The sequence below is a fragment of the Procambarus clarkii genome, chromosome 34, assembly GCF_040958095.1.
Source record: "Procambarus clarkii isolate CNS0578487 chromosome 34, FALCON_Pclarkii_2.0, whole genome shotgun sequence".
NCBI lineage: Eukaryota > Metazoa > Arthropoda > Malacostraca > Decapoda > Cambaridae > Procambarus > Procambarus clarkii.
The window spans coordinates 4,985,263-5,003,628 of record NC_091183.1 but is presented as its reverse complement, the minus strand read 5'-3'; the positions used below and the strand labels follow the sequence as shown (position 1 = coordinate 5,003,628).

Sequence of the window (18,366 nt, the reverse complement as noted above, 5' to 3'; positions counted from 1 at the left end):
ACCCACATCTTCACAGACGGATCGGTGGACACAGAAAACGAGAGTGCTGGCGCTGCTCTTTGCACGACCAGCGTACAGGCATATTGGAGACTGGGAGGACTAGTATCATCAACCCAAACTGAGCTGTTTGCCATACAACAGGCATTGGCATATGTGATTGCACAAAACACTCAAAATGCAATCATACACACAGACTCAAAAGCTGCACTTCAAATACTAGGACAAAAACAGTGTGAAAGATAATGTGGAAATAATTACCACCATTTTGTATCTTGGAGCAGTCGCTAAAGGCAAAGGACTCAACATAACTTTAAACTGGATCCCATCCCATATTGGAATCCCATTAAATGAAAAAGCTGATGAAATTGCTAAATTGGCAACTCGTCATCCAGTGATACATAAAACAATTCAACCCAGCCTAGAGAACATAAAAAAATCATCACCAAAAAACTCTCACATCTCAACAAAGCCTACCTGCACCAGAGAATACCTGAAGGTTCGCCATCTGCAACATGGTATCTTCAGGCTACCAAATTAGAAAGGTTAAATATCCCAAAAGGAATCCACAGGGAAATAGCAGTTAGGTTATATAGACTACGTCTAGGTTACAGATGCAACTGGGAGATTGGTGAACCCCGACAGAGAGAGTGCATCTTCTGCCAAACTGTCACAGAAAAGCCATTACTTCACTATCTACTGGAATGTGAAGCAACCAATGACCTTAGAAGAGCTTTAAGAGTTCCTGAATCATGCAGTGGCCACCCTGAAGCCATCAACACAGCCACTCTGTTGACCACTCTCCTGGTCAACAAAGGTGTCCAGCAGCTGGACACCCTCATAAAGACTGTGAAGCAGTATCCTCCCCCGCGATAACAGCTTGATGGTTAAAAGCAACCTCAGAATACTGAGAAAAAAAAAAATTGTACCACTTACGGGCTATTCATGCCCGTGCCACCTCTTGCGTGGCTTAATCTTTATCAATCAATCAATCTTCCTCTTTTCACACACCACCACCATTTGGTCACCACTTGGTCCGGGAGACATCTCCCGTCACGCAGGGTGCAGTTGCGCCTCCACAGATCTCCAGTATCGTCTTTTGATACTGGTAATGGCTCGAAACGGCCACCACCTACGGGCTATTCATGCCCGTGCCACCTCTTGGGTGGCTTAATCTTCATCAATCAATCAATCTTCCTCTTTTTCGTTTCTTTTAGCTGGATCGTTTCTTTTCTTAGCTGGATCTTTTGTCAAAGATCCAGCTAATCCCAGGCCCATCTCTCTTCAAAGCTGTGCAGCCAAGACGGCTGACAGAATGGCACTCAACAGACTGGAGTGGAAAATGCCTAAACTGCACCATGATATGTATGCCTATAGAAGAGGGGTTGGCACAGTGGAATGTATTACAACTCTGTTAGCCCACATGAATGACAGACCAGGAATGCAGATATTCCTGGACCTCGAAAAAGCCTTTGAACTGGCTAGCGCCCCAGCTATTCTCTGCTGCCTCATTGACAAAGAGGTCAGAGGCAACCTGCTCTCCTGGACCAAAAACTGTCTCATAAACAGAGAAGCAAGAGTGAAACTTCATGGCACAGTCTCTGAGTACAAAAGACATGAAAATGGTACACCGCAAGGAGGTATTCTCAGCCCTCTTCTCTTCAACTGTTTAATGGAAAGAATAATGAGGTTGAAACTCCCACATCACTGCAGGCTGCTAAACTACGCGGACGACTTTGTCATCATCATAAAAGGAAGGGATGCGGCGCGCCTTGCACCCAAATGCTTAGACTGCATCAGTAAAGAGGCAAAACAGATTGGGATCAAACTCAACCCCTCAAAATCAAAGGCCATGCCCATAAAAATAGCGAAGCCCAACATCCAACTCACAGTACAGGGTCAACCAATAGAATGGGTCGACACCTATCAGTATCTACTGATCCTGGACACACACATTAATTTCAATGCTGAGGTCACTTATTTGAGAGAGCGAACTGTGGCCCGGACGGCAATCCTCAGGTCGCTAACCTCCCTTTCTGGCGGAGCCAATCTGCAAGTCCTTCGCACATACTATGTACAGGCAGTCACATCAGTGATCGATTATGCCGCACCTGCACTCACAAATCTATCACACCAACAGTGGAAAAAGCTTGAAGTTGCCCCAAAACAATGCTATGAGAGCTGCTCTGGGAGCCCCCATGTGGACCAGGCTTGAAACACTTAGACTGGAGACGGGTTTGCCCTCTCTACAAGAAAGAATATCACAAAGGACAGCTACAATTATCAGTAAGATAATTATTTTTTCTGATCCAATCCCAGTACGGCAGGCCTTGGTGGTTGGACTAGGCCAAAACAATGGAAACTCTTGGGTTACAAGAGCAGGAAAAGTCCTAAACAGACTACTTTTGAAAAACATGATTCTTGATAGAGAGGGTGATCATCCACACCCAAATTACACTCCTCCCGCGCCGTGGGAAGAGCCTACTTTCAAAATAGTAATAGAAAGCCTCCCAATGAAAAAGGCTGCCTATGATCCGACAATCCTAAGGCGCATAATAGAAGAGCAAATGTATACCATAGCAGTAGCAGGAGCCACCCACATCTTCACAGACGGATCGGTGGACACAGAAAACGAGAGTGCTGGCGCTGCTCTTTGCACGACCAGCGTACAGGCATATTGGAGACTGGGAGGACTAGTATCATCAACCCAAACTGAGCTGTTTGCCATACAACAGGCATTGGCATATGTGATTGCACAAAACACTCAAAATGCAATCATACACACAGACTCAAAAGCTGCACTTCAAATACTAGGACAAAAACAGTGTGAAAGATAATGTGGAAATAATTACCACCATTTTGTATCTTGGAGCAGTCGCTAAAGGCAAAGGACTCAACATAACTTTAAACTGGATCCCATCCCATATTGGAAACCCATTAAATGAAAAAGCTGATGAAATTGCTAAATTGGCAACTCGTCATCCAGTGATACATAAAACAATTCAACCCAGCCTAGAGAACATAAAAACATCATCACCAAAAAACTCTCACATCTCAACAAAGCCTACCTGCACCAGAGAATAGCTAAAGGTTCGCCATCTGCAACATGGTATCTTCAGGCTACCAAATTAGAAAGGTTAAATATCCCAAAAGGAATCCACAGGGAAATAGCAGTTAGGCTATATAGACTACGTCTAGGTTACAGATGCAACTGGGAGATTGGTGAACCCCGACAGAGAGAGTGCATCTTCTGCCAAACTGTCACAGAAAAGCCATTACTTCACTATCTTCTGGAATGTGAAGCAACCAATGACCTTAGAAGAGCTTTAAGAGTTCTTGAATCATGCAGTGGCCACCCTGAAGCCATCAACACAGCCACTCTCCTGGTCAACAAAGGTGTCCAGCAGCTGGACACCCTCATAAAGACTGTGAAGCAGTATCCTCCCCCGCGATAACAGCTTGATGGTTAAATGCAACCTCAGAATACTGAGAAAAAAAAATTGTACCACTTACGGGCTATTCATGCCCGTGCCTGTTCATGTCTTTATGAGGGTGTCCAGCTGCTGGACACCTTTGTTGACCAGGAGAGTGGCTGTGTTGATGGCTTCAGGGTGGCCACTGCATGATATGTGTTTGTGGGAGAAAGGAATTGGCAAAACGATCAGGGAAAGAGAAGGTCCGCAAAATAACAATTCACTTAGGGTATATTACACTAACAGTAGAAGTCTAAGAAATAAAATTAACGAATTAAATGCTCTTGTCTGCACAGAAAAAATAGATATTATTGCACTTACCGAAACGTGGATGAATGTAGAAAATAGAGAACTATTAGCTGAATATCAAATATATGGATTTAAACTATTTCACACAGATAGATATATTAGACGAGGAGGTGGAGTAGCCATATATGTTAGGGACAATTTGAAATGTAGTCTCAAAGAGGGAATCAAAACAGAGCCACACACAGAAACTATTTGGATTGAATTAAACGAAAAAGCTAATAATATTATAATAGGAGTAATATATAGGCCACCAAATTTAGACAGAATGGAAGCAAAGCATCTATGGGATGAAATATCTAGAGCATCTAGATCTAACAGTATTTATGTCATGGGTGACTTTAATTTTAGCGGAATAAACTGGTTGAACAAAACAGGGAATAGTGAAGCAGAAGATTTTCTAGAATTAATTGACGATTGCTTTCTTACACAACACATTAAGGAACCAACACGGGAAAATAATATTTTAGATTTAGTGTTAACTAACAGGGAAACGCAAATTAATGACATCGAAATAGGGAGTGAGCTAGGGAGCAGTGATCACAAAGAAATCAGATTTAGCATAGAATGGAATAGACCAGTAGGAGAAAATTCTGTTAAAGTGCCAGATTTTCGAAAAGCTGATTTTAATAGCCTAAGAAATTTTTTGGGTCAAATTGATTGGAAAGGCTTGGGTATGGGGTGTGGGCCGATCTTGGAGCGAGACATGAACCCAGCGTTAGGTGACTTAAATGGGGATTTCGATGTGGATTCAATATATAACTTATTTAAGAATATTCTAAACAAAGCACAGGAACGTAGTATACCATACAAATTGAATAGATCGTATACTAATGACCCAAAGTGGATAACAAAGAATTTGAAGAACCTTATAGGTAAAAAGAGAGCTTGGTACAAAAGGATTAAAAATGGGGAGGTCACTTTAGAACAGGAATTCGTACAACTGGTTAGAAATGTTAAAAAAGAGATAAGGAAAGCAAAAAGAAACTATGAAGTTCGCATAGCAGGGCAAGCAAAGACAAATCCTAAAGGGTTTTTTCAGTTATATCGTACTAAGACTAGGGAAAGGATAGGTCCATTAAAGACTGAGACAGGTCAAATAACAGATAGTGATGAAGAGATGAGTAGTATTTTTAATAAATATTTTGTATCTGTATTTACTAAAGAGGAACTTAACAATATGCCTTCAGCCGAACAAGTCTATGTGGGTGGGGACGAGGACAGGTTGACGAGTTTAGCAGTTACCAGGGAGGATGTTCTTAAACAAATAGTAAAACTCAAACCAAACAAATCCCCAGGGCCGGATGAAGTGTTTGCTAGGGTGCTTAAAGAATGCAAAGAGGAGCTTTGTGACCCACTGTCAACCATATTTAATAAATCAATAGAGTCAGGCAGAGTGCCAGAGTTTTGGAAAGTTGCTAATGTGATACCAGTTTTTAAGAAAGGAGATAGATCACTTGCGTCTAACTATCGACCAATTAGCCTAACGTCTATTGTGGGAAAGTTACTCGAATCTATAATAGCAAATAAAATTCGTCTTCATCTTGAAAAACATAAATTAATAATTGAGTCGCAACATGGTTTTATAAATGGCCGTTCATGTTTAACAAATTTGTTATCTTTTTATTCTAGCATTGTTGAGGCAGTTGATAGTGGTAAGGATTGCGATGTTGTATACCTTGACTTTAGCAAAGCTTTTGATACAGTGCCACATGAAAGACTGATTAAAAAAATAGAGTCTCATGGTATTGGGGGTGCTATATTAAGCTGGATTAGGGCATGGCTATACCAAAGGAAACAGAGAGTTAGTATAAATGGAATCAAGTCAGAGTGGGAAAATGTTGTAAGTGGAGTGCCTCAAGGCTCTGTCCTGGGACCTCTGTTGTTTATAATATATATAAATGATTTAGATTCAGGTTTGAGTAGCAACATTTGCAAATTTGCCGATGATACGAAAATCGGTAGGGAAATTAATTCGGAGGAGGACTCACTATCACTTCAAGTTGATCTAGATAGGGTTTTGAAATGGTCAAAGGATTGGCAGATGCAGTTTAATGCTGATAAATGTAAAGTTCTGAGGTTAGGTAATGATGATAGAGTTACAAGATACGAGCTAGATGGTGTTGTGATTGCGAAGTCGGATTGCGAAAGGGATCTGGGAGTTATGATTAGTAAGAATTTAAAACAAAAGGATCAATGCATAAATGTTCGTAATAAGGCAAATCGGACACTTGGATTTATTAATCGCAGCGTTAGTAACAAGACACCTGGTGTGGTTCTCAAGCTATATCTTGCTCTAGTTAGGCCCCATTTAGATTATGCAGTTCAGTTTTGGTCGCCATATTATGGAATGGATATAAATTCACTTGAACGTGTCCAGCGTAGGATGACTAAGTTAATTCCCCAAATTAGAAATCTTTCATATGAAGAAAGATTAACAAAGCTTAAGTTGCATTCACTGGAAAGGCGAAGAGTTAGGGGTGACATGATAGAGGTTTACAAGTGGATGAATGGACATAACCGGGGGGATATTAATAGGGTATTAAAAGTATCAACACAGGACAGAACACGAAACAATGGATATAAATTGGATAAGTTTAGATTTAGGAAAGACTTGGGTAAATACTGGTTCAGTAACAGGGTTGTTGATTTGTGGAACCAATTGCCGCGTATCGTGGTGGAGGTGGGGTCCCTCGATTGTTTCAAGCACGGGTTGGACAAGTATATGAGTGGGATTGGGTGGTTATAGAATAGGAGCTGCCTCGTATGGGCCAATAGGCCTTCTGCAGTTACCTTTGTTCTTATGTTCTTATGTTCTTATGTGCCACCTCTTAGGTGGCTTAATCTTTATCAATCAATCTTCCTCTTTTTTTAACGGGAGACATCTCCCGTCACGCAGGGTGCAGTCGCACCTCCACAGACCTCCAGTATCATCTATTGATACTGGAAATGGCTCAAAAGGGCCACCACTTATGGGCTATTCATGCCCAAGCCACCTTTTGGGTGGCTTAATCTTCTCTCTCTCTCTCTTCCTCTTTAACCTTAAACTGGATCCCATCCCATATTGGAATCCCATTAAATGAAAAAGCTGATGAAACTGCTAAATTGGCAACTCGTCATCCAGTGATACATAAAATAATTCAACCCAGCCTAGAGAACATAAAAAACATCATCACCAAAAAACTCTCACACCTCAACAAAGCCTACTTACACCAGAGAATAGCTTAAGGTTCGCCATCTGCAACATGGTATCTTCAGACAACCAAATTAGAAACGTTAAATATCTCAAAAGGAATCCACAGGGAAATAGCAGTTAAGTTGTATAGACTACGTCTAGGTTACAGATGCAACTGGGAGATTGGTGAACCCCGACAGAGAGAGTGCATCTTCTGCCAAACTGTCACAGAAAAGTCATTACTTCACTATCTTCTGGAATGTGAAGCAACCAATGACCTTAGAAGAGCTTTAAGAGTTCCTGAATCATGCACTGGCCACCCTGAAGCCATCAACACAGCCACTCTCGTGGTCAACAAAGGTGTCCAGCAGCTGGACACCCTCATAAAGACTGTGAAGCAGTATCCTCCCCCGCGATAACAGCTTGATGGTTAAATGCAACCTCAGAATACTGAGAAAAAAAAATTGTACCACTTACGGGCTATTCATGCCCGTGCCACCTCTTAGGTGGCTTAATCTTCATCAATCAATGAACTTCCTCTTCACAATCGACTTGAGAATGGTCCAGTACGAACCGAAACGTCGTCGTCCCTTCACCTTATAGTGTGTGGTCTGGTCAACTTAAATTAGCCACATTATTGTGACTCATCGCCTGCATACTCAACTATGTTATGCCATTTGGCATATACTTTTACTTATAGCCAATAAGCATAATTGGTGTTCTGCAGAATTTTGCCTTATCTTGTTACTTGGCTTTAAGCATACTTTTAATAAAGGTTACTCTGGTTATTCCCATTATAAATTTGCTTTAACTGTACTTACTGTATCTACTCAACTATGTTATAGAATTTGTCATTTCACTTATAGCCATTTTGTGTTACTGCAGAACTTTACATCGTTATAATCGACTGTTTTAATATATAAGTCCCCCATACTGGCTTGCGTCTTTCTCCCCGAACAGAAAAAGCCATTAAAAAGCAACGACATTGATTCTTCCCTTAAAACATTAAATATATCAAATTGAGCTTAAAAACGGCTGAAAGAACGTCTTACGAAAACTTTAATGATCACTCACTTGAGGTTTTTATACATGCTGGAATGAATGGGCAGACCGTGTTCATCGGTTCCCGTCTGAGGGGAGTACACCCAAGTCCCTCCGACCTCTGTTGCTTTTTCCCACACCACTGGCAGCATGTCACCCGCGGCCAGGATGTGGCGGGCGGCACACAGCCCTGCGGCGCCTCCTCCTATAACTCCCACAACCTTCATTATCCTGCAATTGCATTCATATCTGAATAGTATATGTATTATATATACAGTATTTTATAAAGCCACTAAATATTCAGAGAGAGAGACGAAGATATATATATATATATATATATATATATATATATATATATATATATATATATATATATATATATATATGGAAATGTCAAGACGCACAAGCCTGGAAACCCACTTCGGCCAATCATTAGCCAGATACCCACACCCACGTACAGACTGGCGAAGCGACTCAACGGCCTGCTGACTCCTTATGTTCCTTGCGCCTTCAGCCTGAAGTCTCCAAAGGAATTTGTGGACTTACTGCGGGGCGCACGGGCCACAGGGATAAGAGCCTCGTTGGACGTAGAATCGCTGTTTACCAACGTACCTGTGGACGAGACAATCGGAATGATAGCCGACAGAGTGTATCGTGATCCAGCCTGTACTCCTCTTGACATGCCAGAAAGTATTCTGAGGAAACTACTCCAAGCTTGTACTAAAGAGGACACCCTTCTTGAGCCCGGATGGGCACATGTATAAGCAAGTAGATGGGGTCGCCATGGGTTCTCCCCTAGGTGTCCTGTTTGCAAACTTCTACATGGGTACCATCGAGCAAAAAGTCTTAGTCGACATGAACTTGAAACCGGCCATATACTGCAGGTATGTTGACGACATTTTTACACAGGTACCTGATGTCAGACATCTGCAGGAGCTGAAGGAGGCATTTGAGCAGAGTTCCGTGCTGCGTTTCACTTACGAGACGGAAAAGGATGGGAAGCTGCCTTTTCTAGATGTAACAGTCATGGAAAAGGGCGGAGGTTTCCACACTGCAGTCTACACAAAGGAAACAAACATAGGAATGTGCCTAAATGCCAACAGCGACTGCCCTGACAGGTACAAGAGGAGTGTTGTTAACGCATACGTCGACCGTGCTCTCAGCCACAGCTCAGAATGGAAGCAAGTCGACGAAGAACTCTGTAGGGTAAGGCAGGTCCTAGTCAATAACGGCTTCTCCAATGGTTTCATCGAAGACATCATAAGAAGGAAAGTGAAAAGCCATGCAACCTCCGAAGAGACAACTAACACAACACCTATACCCCCTATTAGACTATTTTACAGGAACTTCTTTTCCACAGCTCATAAAACAGAGGAAAGGGTCCTGAAAGATATTGTTAATAGAAACGTTATCCCTACAGACAAAAATCAGAGGATACAACTGACGATTTACTATAAAACCAGAAAAACGGCCAGCCTACTCATGAGAAACTCTCCAGACACAAAACAGAACGCTTTAAAAGAGACTAACGTCGTCTATGCCTTCAAATGCCCACTTGGGGACTGTAAGCTCCAAAAAAACCAGTATATAGGCAAGACAACAACATCTCTTTCTAGGCGTTTAACGATGCATAAACAACAGGGCTCCATTAAGGAACATATAATCTCTTCCCATAACCAAACCATCGCCAGAGAAATCCTAGTAAACAACACAGAAATCATCGATAGATACAGCGATAGCAGGCGGCTTGACGTTTGCGAGGCACTACACATCAAGAAGTCAACACCAGCAATCAACAGCCAATTATTGCACAATATATTATATATATATATATATATATATATATATATATATTAGTATATTTTGGTAGCAGTCTTTCCTGTAGACATATATTATTAAATATGACCGAAAAAGTAAGATTAATAATTCTAACACGAATTTTCTCAATCTTTCGTACATTTCTTTTCACTGTTGGAGGTAAATCAAAAATCAATTCTCCAAAATTCATTTTTATTTCTAGTCTGACGCGACACGGGCGCGTTTCGTAAAACTTATTACATTTTCAAAGACTTTAGTTCACAAATACACAACTGAATAGAACTTACGTATCTCCGATTTTATATATATATATATATATATATATATATATATATATATATATATATATATATATATATATATATATATATATATATATATGAAAGTCTTACAGGTCTTACAAGTCTTCATTCGCATATAGTCCTGGGGACCATTCAGGCTTGTTCGCATATATATATATATATATATATATATATATATATATATATATATATATATATATATATATATATATATATATATATATATATATATATATATATATATATATATATTTATATATATATATATATATATATATATATATATATATATATATATATATATATATATATATATATATATATATATATATATATATGCGAACAAGCCTGAATGGTCCCCAGGACTATATGCGAATGAAGACTTGTAAGACCTGTAAGACTTTCATATATATATATATATATATATATATATATATATATATATATATATATATATATATATAATCCCCACCAGACATCACTGGGCAAATACAAAATGTTCTTCCAGACATTCTCGTTGTCGAGCCACCGGACTGCACTCTCCTGGGTGCCCCCATTGGCCCACGAGCAATCGAGGAGGTCCTGGTTTCAAAAATCACTGACCTAAAGAGAATGCAGGACAGGATTGACAAGATTGATGCCCATGATGCTCTCTTTCTCCTTACAAGATGCCTGTCTCTCCCTAAGTTGACCTACTTTCTGAGATGTTCTCCATCCTACAGCAGCCCTAAGTTAAATGTGTATGACACCCTTCTAAGGTCCATGCTGGTGAAAGTCCTGAACCTGCCATTGGACGACTCTCAGTGGGAGCAAGCAACCCTTCCTGTAAGACTCGGCGGCCTTGGTGTCCGCACAGCCTCCCAAATTGCTCTACCAGCCTTCCTTTCCTCCTCTCATGCATCGCACGACCTCATCAGAGATATTTTACCTACAACCCTGAGAGATTCAGCAGGAATACACGATCCTGCTTTCACTGAATGTTCAAATCAGTGGGATGTTCTTGCAGCCCCAGCAACCATTATAGAGCCAACAAAACAACACAAACAGTCCGGCTGGGACCACCCTCTAGTGGAAAAAGTAGCTGATGCCATGCTCAGCGTCGCAACATCAGACAAGGAGAAAGCCCGCCTCAGAGCAGTGCGTGCCCCCCATGCAGGAGACTTCCTCCTGGCAGTACCCATGTCAGCAATGGGCACGCGCCTAGATCCAGAATCCCTTCGTGTAGCAGTGGCCCTCCGCCTTGGTGCCCCAATTCACACTGAATACAAGTGTATTTGCAACAGGGTGGAAGCAGACCAATACGGACTGCATGGGTTGCATTGCGGAAGCACAAAGGGCTGGCATGCAAGACACAACGAGGTCAATGACATCATCAAGAGAAGCCTCGTCTCAGCTGGGTGCCCAGCGGAGAGAGAACCTCGCATCCTAGGGGTCCAAAACCCGGATTTCCCAGCACTTCGCCCTGATGGCATCACCATATACCCATGGAAGGAGGGTAGACAGTTGGTGTGGGACTACACATGTGTATCCACCCTGACTGACACCTATGTACACTTCGGAGCTGATCAAGCAGGTGGGGCGGCCAACCACAGCGAAACAGCAAAATCACTCAAGTACAGGCGACTGGAAGGTCAGTACCTCTTTGTTCCCATAGCGTCTGAGATGCATGGCTCCTGGGGCAAGAGTGCCTTGGGATTTCTCAAGGAATTGGATTCCAAGCTCATTGACGTCACCAGAGACCCAAGGGCTTCCAGTTTTTTATTTCAGCGTCTCAGTGTGGCGATCCAGAGGGGAAATGCTTACTGCGTCCTCGGTTCCTGTCCAGAAGCGGAGGAGCTTCAAGAGATCCATAACCTTTAGGCATTTGTCTTGTATGTTTTGTAACCTTTAAATACACAATAAAGGAAAAAAAAACAAAAAAAAACAGGGAAGGGGGTGGTAGGAGAAAAGCACACAGAAACTGTATTGGAGGGGACCTACATTCCCTTCAATGCGTTATGTGTGGTTTCCTCCGAGGCTATGGGTCCCCCTTCTTCCAGCCAGAGGTGGTACTCCCTTCTCTATTATTAGAGAAGGGAGTATTATTAAATATGACCGAAAAAGTAAGATTAATAATTCTAACACGAATTTTCCCTATCTTTCTTACGTTTCTTTTCAGTGTTGATGGTAATTCAAAGATCAATTCTCCAAAATTCATTTTTATTTCTAGTCTGACGCGACACTTGAGCGCGTTTCGTAAAACTTATTACATTTTCAAAGACTTTAGTTTACAAACACACAACTGAAACTGAATAGAGCTTACACATCTTCGAGGTTTATATCTACATTTGGGTGAGGTGGATGAGGTGAAAAACGAACTTTCAACAATGGGTATTCAATGGGTATTAAATTCCAACACAAGACAGAACACGAAACAATGGGTATTGAATGGGTATTAAATTCAAACACAAGACAGAACACGAAACAATAGGTAGTGAATGGAAGTAATTGTAGAAAGCCTATTGGTCCATATTTCTTGATGCTTCTATATTGGAGCGGAGTCTTGAAGTGGGTAGAATATAGTTGTGCATTAATTGGCTGTTGATTGCTGGTGTTGACTTCTTGATGTGTAGTGCCTCGCAGACGTCAAACCGCCTGCTATCGCTGTATCTATCGATGATTTCTGTGTTGTTTGCTAAGATTTCTCTGGTGATGGTTTGTTTGTGGGAAGAGATTATATGTTCCTTAATGAAGCCCTGTTGCTTATGCATCGTTAAACGCCTGGAAAGAGATGTTGTTGTCTTGCCTATATACTGTTTTTTTTTAGGCTTACAGTCCCCAAGAGGGCATTTGAAGGCATAGACGACGTTGGTCTCTTTTAAAGCGTTCTGCTTTGTGTCTGGAGAGTTTCTCATGAGTAGGCTGGCCGTTTTTCTGGTTTTATAGTAAATCGTCAGTTGTATCTTTTGAATTTTGTCTGTAGGGATAACGTTTCTACTGACAATATCTTTCAGGACCCTTTCCTCCGTTTTATGGGCTGTGGAAAAGAAGTTTCTGTAAAATAGTCTAATAGGGGGTATAGGTGTTGTGTTAGTTGTCTCTTCAGAGGTTGCATTGGAATTCACTTTCCTTCTTATGATGTCTTCCACGAAACCATTGGAGAAGCCGTTGTTGACTAGGACCTGCCTTACCCTACAGAGTTCTTCGTCGACTTGCTTCCATTCTGAGCTGTGGCTGAGGGCACGGTCGACATAAGCGTTAACAACACTCCTATTGTACCTGTCCGGGCAGTCTCTGTTGGCATTTAGGCACATTCCTATGTTTGTTTCCTTAGTGTAGACTGCAGTGTTGAAAACTCCGCTCCTTTCCATGACTGTTACATCTAGAAAGAGCAGCTTCCCATCCTTCTCCATCTCGTAAGGGAAATGCAACACAGAATTCTGCTCAAATGCCTCCTTCAGCTCCTGCAGATGTCTGACATCAGGTACCTGACATCAGAGCAGTGGGTAAGCGCTCGACGAATATAAGCATTGAGAACACTGGCTTCGTAATAGTAAAAGACTCAGATGAACTAATTGACCTAAAAAGACACCTAGAGAGAGAGTCAGTACTCCGATTTACACATGAAAATAGTGAAAATAACAGTCTGCCATTCTTGGATGTACTAATAACAAAAACAGGAACCTCTTTAAGCACCAACGTATATACCAAGCCCACCAACATAGGATTATGCCTGAACGGTAGAAGTGAGTGCCCCCAAAGATACAAAGCCAGTGTTCTCAATGCTTATATTCGTCGAGCGCTTACCCACTGCTCTGAATGGAGCAACGTGAGTAGAGAGTTTGAAAGAGTAACTCAGGTATTGGTGAACAACGGATATAGCAACGCGGAAATAAACGCTGCTGTAAGAAGACACTTGGACCGTTGGTATAATTCAGAACCTAGAACAGAAACCACAACACCCCCAATAAAATTATATTACAAATCAACCATGCACAGTGAACATATAAAAGAGGAAAGAATAATGAAAGAAATAATCCGTAAAGGAGTAAAAAGCACTACTCCTAACCAAAACATAAACCTGATAATATTCTACAAAACCAAGAAGACTTCCGAACTCCTTATCAAAAACAGCCCGAAGCCGACGGAGAACCCTCTACAGCAGTCAAGCGTTGTATACATGTACACTTGCCCCCACGAAGGATGTAACCTTCAATGTAAGTACATAGGTATGACGTCGACCAAGCTGACGAGGCGTTTGACATGCCATCTTCAATCTGGTGCCCCTAGGAATCACATGAGACAAGCCCATGACATTACTCTAACAAGAGAAATGTTGAACAAGAATATTTGCATAATAGACAAAACCCAAGATTCAAGAAGATTACAAATTCTTCAGGCAATTCACATAAGAATAGAGCGACCTACCATGAACACCCAAATCACGGAACTATTTACTCTACCCACCATGAGAGTAAGGACAAGACAAGAACATATCGATGCCAACACAGAAGACAATGTCCAACATAACAGGCCAATTACACTGGATTAATCTTTGTGTTTAGATAGGAGATGCCTCGTATGGGCCAATAAGCCTTCTGCAGCCCCTATGTTTATCCCTTATGTATCCCCCCATGTTTTTCACCTTCATTGTATTATCACCTGACCTAATGCGGGTATAAAATCAACTAGTATTGTAAGATCTGTTCACTTGAGAATGAACCATGGAGGTTCGAAACGTCGTGCAAATTATACAAATAAGTGTAATACACTCTATAGTAAATCACTTCTTTTCTTCACCTTAAAAGTACGAAAATGAGTTTTGGAGAACTCCTATTCCAATTAAGCCCTGATGCTAAGAAAATAGTTAGAGGGATAGAAGCCCTAAACCAGAAAATAATAAATACAGAATATGCGGTCATATTCAATGAAACATGTTTGAAAGAAAACCTGCTGCCAGTATACACCAATATATATATATATATATATATATATATATATATATATATATATATATATATATATATATATATATATATATATATACATATATATATATATATATATATATATATATATATATATATATATATATATACATACATATATATATATATATATATATATATATATATATATATATATATATATATATATATATATATATATATATATATATATATTCATACATACATACATACATACATACATACATACATACATACATACATACATACATACATACATATATATATATATATATATATATATATATATATATATATATATATATATATATATATATATAAATATATATATATATATATATATATATATATATATATATATATATAAATATATATATATATATATATATATATATATATATATATATATATATATATATATATATATATATATATATATGCAACAATGATCACAAAAAATCACAATCATTCTACTTTGCTCTGATGAAGGCGAATTAGCCGAAAACGCGTTAAGCATTTTCTATTTTTCATATGTGGTTATTCTGCATATATATATATATATATAAATATATATATATATATATATATATATATAAATATATATATATATATATATATATATATATATATATATATATATATATATATATATATATATATATATATATATATATATACACATATATGGGTCCCCTTCTTCCAACCAGAGGAAGTATCTGTGACGGTGTTCCCCCCTTTGTAATTCTCCCACGTCTGCAGTAAGAGTCATGTCTACTTTTCCCAAGCGTTCTCTACGTTGCAGGCTACAATTTGATATATGGGAGAGAGTGAAGTGTTCTCGGAGAGCCGAGAAATTTGTGAAATAATAATATTTTGGCCTGTGGTATAGGCCCTTTAGGGAGCCAAGATGGCGCTTGCCTCCCTGATCTCCCGCCAAAACCGTGTGACGTCAGTGGCACCGGATTTGTCACCGACAGCAATGTGGCACCGGGAGCCAATGAAAACTTCCCGTAGTGAAAGTGACGTCACGAAGGAAGGGGGTCCAGGCCGCGCGCCACTCTGGCGCCATCAGTCAGACACGACATGTCATAGAGGTCGGACGTGCGACGGTTGGTCCTGTCAGTTGGACAGTTGTTTCCCGCTCCCGTGGATTTACGCGTCACCTGAAGTCCGCCAGTACTCTGAGAAGTCTTCCCTAGTTCATGTGTTGAACCAGAAGAGGGAATTGACAGTTATTCGAGCAACAAGTGCTCCAGTCAGGTACTGTGCCAGAAGCAGTGAAGTCGTGCAGTGACGTATGTGACGTCTGTGGCAATTCACCAGTTCGTGACAGCGTAGTGGCTGACAGAGCCACTGGGTAGCTGAGGAAGAGAGGACTATTTGGGGAAACCGGACGACTGTAGCTGAGACGTAGGCGACAGCCGTTGCTGGGAGAAGACGACGGCCAGGAGACCGACTCCAACCTTCAAGAAGTCAAGAAGGAGGACGGACCTGCAGTGAGGAGGCACGGAGACGACGCGCTAAACGGTGGGACGACGAGAGGCTCTGGTAGGACACGACGACGTGTAGTGTGGGGGCGTTCCCGACACGAGGACCAGGAGCTACATCTCGACTCTCATCGGAGGATAGGGTGAAGTAGGTGTTTCTAGTTCCCTCCCCATTCCCCTTTAGTTAGCTATATTATTCGGCTATATTATCTAGCCTGAGGATTTTATATGTCGTGAGCAAGTCTCACCCATGTCGCAATAAAGCACCAGTGTGCTAGACAGTACTATCAAGAGTACTTGTAATATTCATGTTGATTATTGGTGTGTACAGGCACCAGGAACAAGTGATAAATTTACTGTGTTGTGTATATCTTTCTATAGATTTTGATATGAACATATAGTGGTAAATTATATATAATATTATGCCAGTATTTGAAAGTTAGGCTGTGTGCCCAGAAATCATCTATTTTCCATGTATTGATATTTGATGTATCTACATTATATATGCTATGTTCATACAGTGATTATTCATTTGTGAGTACAGTGAATTATTGCATTATCGCCCACGAGAGAAAGTACTGAAAACTCCAGTGTTAATATGTCATAATATATTGTGGGATGAATAACAGTGTAAGACCATTACAGTGAGTCATGGTAGCGTTGATTGTAGAAAAGACTGTTTGAGCCTGAGTACAGTGTAACCAAGTGATACGTGCTATTGTAGCCAATATCGTGTGTGCGAGTTCATAGTAATATTGGAGAATTTAAAGAAACAGCGCGCGTGAATCTAGAAAACAAGCAAAGAGCTTCCGCGCGAGGGTCCAGGCGATCAGCTGTTCTTGACACTTGATGAGGAGGGGGAGGTGTTGCCCCCTGGTGATCGCAGACTATTCGTGGGAATTACCGGCCGCGTCAGGATCAGTTGATTTATTGATTATTGTCTGGCCTTGTAACATCTTTCATACATTTTAAGTAAAATACAAAATTACCTTTGTGTTTTATCATCTCCTCCATTGATCTTGTGGCTACATTATACTGAAAGCATTGAGTGATAACAATAAGTACCTGCCTGATTCCTGATCTTTTGAGTGTGACCTTGCCAAGGCTACCACTAATTCCACCAGTCCACTGATGGTGTTACTGGCCACCTAAAACACCAGTTGGCGACCTTGTGGTTAACCGTAGAGCCCGATTGTTGGGGAGGGCACACGACAGTCAAGTGCACGAGTCGTGTTCTCACTCTTTCTTAATCAGAGGCCGTTAAGATTGACTGGGAGACTCTCCTGGCGTGCAGTGGCGCCGTGAGGATCGAGTGAAGACCCGCAGGGCTATAGGTGAGTGACCTTGAGCATAACTATTGCTCACCCCAGACTAGAGTGAAGAGAGGTGAAACCCCAACATATCCCTATAAATAATAAATAATATTGTGCACCCCATGTACTGAATTATATATAATATGCATTATATACAATATATAATATATTATTAAGCTACTAGCAAGGAGACTTACTAGTATGAGAGGCGACTAGAGTATGGAGAGAGAGAGAGGAAGACAGGTGTAGACGGGACGACGTCTGGGCCAGCACTGACCCCCAGCCAGCAGCCACACCTCCCAGGTATGGTCACCCACCCACCAGCACCCAGTGGGTGCTGCTCCACCCACGTGTTATAGTCAACATTATAAAGTTTTACTTGATGAGTTGGTCAGTTAATTACGGTGGTTGGCCTTATAATACCCCTGTTGGCTAGGTTGATAAGCCATGAGTTCAACACCAAATTACTTAGGAGAGGTTAGGCGGC

General features: G+C 40.7%; 1 protein-coding gene across 1 annotated transcript in view; it reads right to left on the bottom strand.

Annotated features, from left to right (window-relative positions):
* The window catches only part of LOC138370924 (uncharacterized), a 100,555-nt gene extending 82,422 nt beyond the window's left edge, over nt 1–18,133 (bottom strand). The window contains exons 1-2 of the mRNA XM_069335587.1: nt 18,077–18,133; nt 8,026–8,223 (exon numbers count right to left, since the gene is read on the bottom strand). Of these exons, the coding sequence (XP_069191688.1) occupies nt 8,026–8,219 (194 nt within the window). The 5' untranslated portion in view covers nt 8,220–8,223; nt 18,077–18,133. The remainder of the gene's footprint in view (nt 1–8,025; nt 8,224–18,076) is intronic.
* Nucleotides 18,134–18,366: the final 233 nt, after the last annotated feature.